The sequence below is a fragment of the Danio rerio genome, chromosome 16, assembly GCF_052040795.2.
Source record: "Danio rerio strain M-AB ecotype USA chromosome 16, GRCz13ab, whole genome shotgun sequence".
Lineage (NCBI taxonomy): Eukaryota > Metazoa > Chordata > Actinopteri > Cypriniformes > Danionidae > Danio > Danio rerio.
The window spans coordinates 4,777,501-4,782,500 of NC_141036.1; the positions used below are offsets into that span (position 1 = coordinate 4,777,501).

At 35.3% G+C, this 5,000-nt stretch overlaps 2 protein-coding genes and 1 non-coding gene across 40 annotated transcripts in view; 1 reads left to right on the forward strand and 2 right to left on the reverse strand.

Annotated features, from left to right (window-relative positions):
* ppp1r8b (protein phosphatase 1, regulatory subunit 8b) overlaps nt 1–3,985 on the reverse strand; it is an 18,119-nt gene extending 14,134 nt beyond the window's left edge. For all 38 annotated transcript variants that reach the window (XR_015510725.1, XR_015510716.1, XR_015510726.1 and 35 more), the window contains 2 exon segments: nt 3,870–3,985; nt 3,532–3,592 (listed from right to left, as the gene is read on the reverse strand). Coding sequence is in view for 2 of the 38 variants with exons in the window: in NM_201200.3 (NP_957494.1) it covers nt 3,532–3,592; nt 3,870–3,919 (111 nt within the window). In the remaining 36 variants the exon portion in view is untranslated.
* Nucleotides 500–666, reverse strand: LOC137488015 (small Cajal body-specific RNA 1). Its single transcript, XR_015512380.1, has one exon.
* Nucleotides 3,986–4,057: 72 nt separating the features above from the next.
* Nucleotides 4,058–5,000, forward strand: part of tfpt (TCF3 (E2A) fusion partner) — a 9,603-nt gene continuing 8,660 nt past the window's right edge. The window contains 1 exon segment of the mRNA NM_001160707.1: nt 4,058–4,324. The gene's annotated coding sequence lies outside the window, so the exon portion shown is untranslated.

Here is a 5,000-nt window from a genome sequence, read left to right on the forward strand (position 1 = left end):
TATCATAGCAAAGATAAAATAAATCAGTTATAAGAAATGAGTTATTAAAACTATTATGATTAGAAATGTGTTGAAAAAAATCTCTCCGTTAAACAGAAATTGGGGGAAAAAAAACAGGGGGGCTAATAATTCAGGGGGGCTAATATTTCTGACTTCAACTGTACATACTGCAGAGAAACAAATTGAGGTAAAGTTGGTTTTTATTTGCACATTTGTTCAGTGACAGCTGATAGTTTACCATGAAACTTTAAATATTCGGACTGGAATGACATGCAAGTAGGCCTTCAAATCAACATGAGCACTATTTAATTGACTGTGAACAATGTTGCACTTTGACAGTCCTTGACTGCTAATGTGAATTCACCATTTAGAATTTGCAATTAATACATGTATGAAACTATATGAATAAGGAGAAAGTCTGAATGTGCGAATATAAAACCAACTTTACCTCAATGAAAAACAAAACATTGCAACACAGTGCAGCCCTAGATGGCAGTCCTGATGTGCCCTTGAGTTATAACACCTGAGGAGTTCCTCTTTCTCAGGGCTTAAATCTCAGGGTCTTGTGTTTTTTGTTGCACCGGTTTGGACCTGACAGCCACAGTCATGCAGGCATCAGTGTGAAAAAAACTGAGCTGCTGGCAGACAGGTCAGTATCTGGTGCATCCAGGTCTCCCGCAGGAAAAGCCGTCAATAGCCATAGATAGGTATAAATTCATATATGGGGACAATTTGGTTACTTTAATTAAAGTTATTTCACAATTGACAATCTCAGTGGTGATGATGTCATTGACCAGTGAAAATGTCCTGCTTGTCGTGAAACTAAATTTTAGAACAGTGACAAGATAATCAAGTCATAAGTAACAATAACAAAACCATCTTGGTTTTTGTATCAATATGTGGACTTTTTTTTTTGCAACATGCTATTGCTGTGTTGTTAATCTAACGTAAACACACAATCCTATGAAAAGATTATAATAGTTTTGGATTTTTCATTAGTTTTAATTTCGTTTAGACTTTTTGCTTCCAAATTCAGTTATTTTAATTTGTTTTTAGAGGCAGATTTACTAGTTTTAATTAGTTTCTATATATCGAAATTGGGCGAGGCAGTGGCGCAGTAGGTAGTGCTGTCGCCTCACAGCAAGAAGGTTGCTGGGTCGCTGGTTCGAACCTCGGCTCAGTTGGCGTTTCTGTGTGGAGTTTGCATGTTCTCCCTGCCTTCGCGTAGGTTTCCTCCGGGTGCTCCGGTTTCCCCCACAGTCCAAAGACATGCGGTACAGGTGAATTGGGTAGGCTAAATTGTCCGTAGTGTATGAGTGTGTGTGTGTGTGTGAATGTGTGTGTGTGAATGTGTGTGTGTGTGGATGTTTCCCAGAAATGGGTTATGGCTGGAAGGGCATCCGCTGCGTAAAAACTTGCTGGATAAGTTGGCGGTTCATTCCGCTGTGGCGACCTCAGAGTAATAAAGGGACTAAGCCGACAAGAAAATTAATGAATGAATATTGAAATTATTTAGTTTAGTTTTTTTGTTTTATTTTAGATTTTACTAGTTTCAGCATTAGTTTTTTGTTTGTTGTTTTTTGTAAATTAAGATATTTGTTAGGTGCAAGATTCAGAATTAATTCAGCCAATTAAATCACCACCATGACCTGAAAAGTTTCTAACAATCAAGTTTTGCAACCTAATTAAAGCCCGATTCACTTATTTAAATTCCATTACGACTTTCTGTTAAGAAATAAGCTTTTGTTTGACCAGATCCTCTCATTTAAGTCGTCGGTTTACCCGCGCTGCAGTTGTTCAAGTCTAGTTCAGTCCTAGCAGGCTGCCATGTACTGTTTGTGTTCAGTTCACTGACTCACGCATGCAGAGTATTATCGGTTCACCGGTTCTCAAATCAGTTATCTGTGTTTTCTGTTCTAATAATTGAATAACTCTGTATCTATTGGTTTATTTCGAGTCAGAGTGGGGTATTTGGCATGTAAAAATAAAGTATTTTGTGGATAAGTGCTAAACGTTACTGGAGACGCGAATCGCTTCAAATGATTTGGTTAAAATTGGTGAGTTAGTTCAACCGGTTCACTTAGAAGATCCGGTTAAAAAGAAAGATTTGTGGTCACGGTCACTAATAAAGAAATAAAACCCATTATTGGGCACAAATGTGTTAAATTAACAATTTTAAGTGTCTGCTTGGGTCGTATTTAATGTTTTCACTGTGCTGCTGTCATGCCCAGTCACTGTCTTTGTCGCGGGAGCAACAGCGAGGCTCACTGGAGGAGAACCGCTTGATCTGGCCAATAGCATCAGGATTACAGACTCTGAGGTGCCACACGGGTCAAACACCTGCAGCATGGAGTAAAAAGTTTCTAAAAGAATTACAATCTGTATTAAATACATTTACAAAGACAAAAACGAAGGAGGTTTTTGCTATTATTTTAGTTACTGTTAGTTAGTTTTATATGTACACAATACACTTTCAGTTCCAGTTTTTTACTAACTCTCGTTTCTTTTTTTTCAGTTAACTGAAATAATTTTTCAATTGTAGTTTTAGTTTTTTGTTCATTTTAACTATAATATAATATCATATTTAACTATAATAACCTTGATAGGCTGATGGCTGTTTATTTGCATGTTGTTGCTTTTTTGTGTAATTATGAGCTATTATTTTTATCTTCTGTGGGTTATGGATAAAAGATAGTCATTCTAATAGTTTAATCAAATTAATTTCGACTTTTGGAAATCACCAAGTGACCCCCTTGTATTATCATGTCACCTCCACTTTGGAAACCACTGATCTAAATGAATTACCTTCCAAATGGATTAAATTTCATCTTGTGAAATCGTATTCGTATCGCAATATAAATCACAGAGAGAGAAAAAATATCGCAGTGTCAGATTTTTCCAATATCACGCAGTTCTAGTATAGAGGATAAAAATGTAAAGCTTAATACATCTTTATTTTTTATGAAACTGTCTGAATATACAAATATAAAACCAACTTTGCCTCTATATCCTTGATAAATAAGTCAACAACATTGTTCCTAGTCGATTAAACAGCACTAATGTTGTTTTGAAGTCATACTTAAACGTGAAATCAAAGTACCATGGTAAACAATATAGTAAGATAGAGGTAAAGTTGGTTTTATATTGGGATATTCAGACATTCTCCTTAATAATAGTTTCAGAGAAGTATTCTTTGCTTATTCTAAATAGAAAAATCATATTAGCAGCAAATGACTATCAAAGTACAGCATTGTTCACAGTGAATTAGATAGTGTTAATGTTGTTTAGAAGTCATACTAGTATGCTAATTCCGATTGAATATTCAAAGTAACATGATAAACAATATAGGGACTGCTCAATGAACGAATATAAAACCAACTTTACCCCTATTTTTGAAAAGCAATACAAGACAGATATGTTGATTTGCTTACATTTCACGTTACTGTTTCACCTTACCTATATAAATACATTAATTACCTCAGACTTTTGACCAGTAACGTTAGTACAGTGTATTCAATTTTAATGCAATACCTCAACAAGTTTATCTCCTTTCACCACGTCCAAATGCAGCCCTGCTGGAGGCTTTCCTGCCCTGAAACAAAATCAAGCCATGACCTCACGTCCAAACAACCCAAACATAATGAAATATGATCATGAATAACGCATTCGACATCCGACTGTTCTCCTTTTAAAAGCAAAACCTCTTTAGTGCACAATGAATGATGTTAAACAAGTTTGAGCTCCAGCAGTTTGGCGGCAGAGCTCTGCTAAAGAGCATTCATGCTAACAGCTCGACTGTTGTTCCTACGCTGGATAAGACCCAAACTTCACCCGAGCACTAACATTAGCATGTACTGTAGTGTTTTTACCATGAAGGACAGTCAAAATATGGATTCTTCTCTGCAGTATTTGTTGCCATTGTCACACATTCTTCTTTACAGCTACACACACGCCGAGCACTCTGGGAAAAAATAAGTGAACGGACGAGGGAACGTCTTCCGGTCCATGAATATTAAACGCGACGTCTCTTCAGATACTATTGACACTCACAGTCCTTGGTTCCTCCAGGCTGTGAGGTGGCGGTAATGAGTTTTCAACCGCCATTAAACCTGACTGCTGAAGAAGAAGGAGTCTGAAAAGATCGAGCTGTTTGAATTGCTTGAAATTAAAACGTGAAGTTTTTATTTATATGTCTACAATATACATGTAAATGCTATATCTGGGATCATTTGTTTAATAGTATATAAACGAAACTGCCGAGTAGTAGCAACGATATATTCGCTAAACCGCCATCATGAGTGATTGTTTACATCTCTGAATCAAGGTGAGTAACGATGACATAAAATTATAGAGGTAAAGTTGGTTTATATTCTTACATCCGGACTTTATCTTTAATAATACAGTTTATAAATAATATTTGCTAATTCTAAACAGAGTAATTGTATTAGCAACCAACGACCATGAAATTAAAACATTGTGCTAATTGTGTCAATAACATAAGTTAGTGCTAATGTTGATTTCAGACCCAATAAAAATAGCGTGGTAAACAATATAGGGATGTTAAAATTGATGAATGTGCAAATAAAAAGCCAACTTTATCTCAATTTATTGGAGTATGGGTGGAAATGATGCACACATAAAGAAGCTAACAGACAATGGGTTTATTTGAAAGCAAAAATACAACAGAAAATAGTATACTGCACAATATGGAGGACGAAACCTGCAAAAACAATGAATAAATGAACACACATATAAGTAAACAAATAAATTAATACACCCACAAGTTCCTGCCTAAAACAATGATTAAATACCCTAAATAAATAGACAAATCCACAAATTCCTGCATAAACAAAAACAATGAATTAACAAATAAATATATGCACAAACAAACATATAAATATATGTAAAAATTCTTGCATAAATAAATATGTAAGTTATTAATAGTGCGGGTAGATAAATCAACTTTCAGTTTAGCATTTACTTATTCCCCAAACATTTAT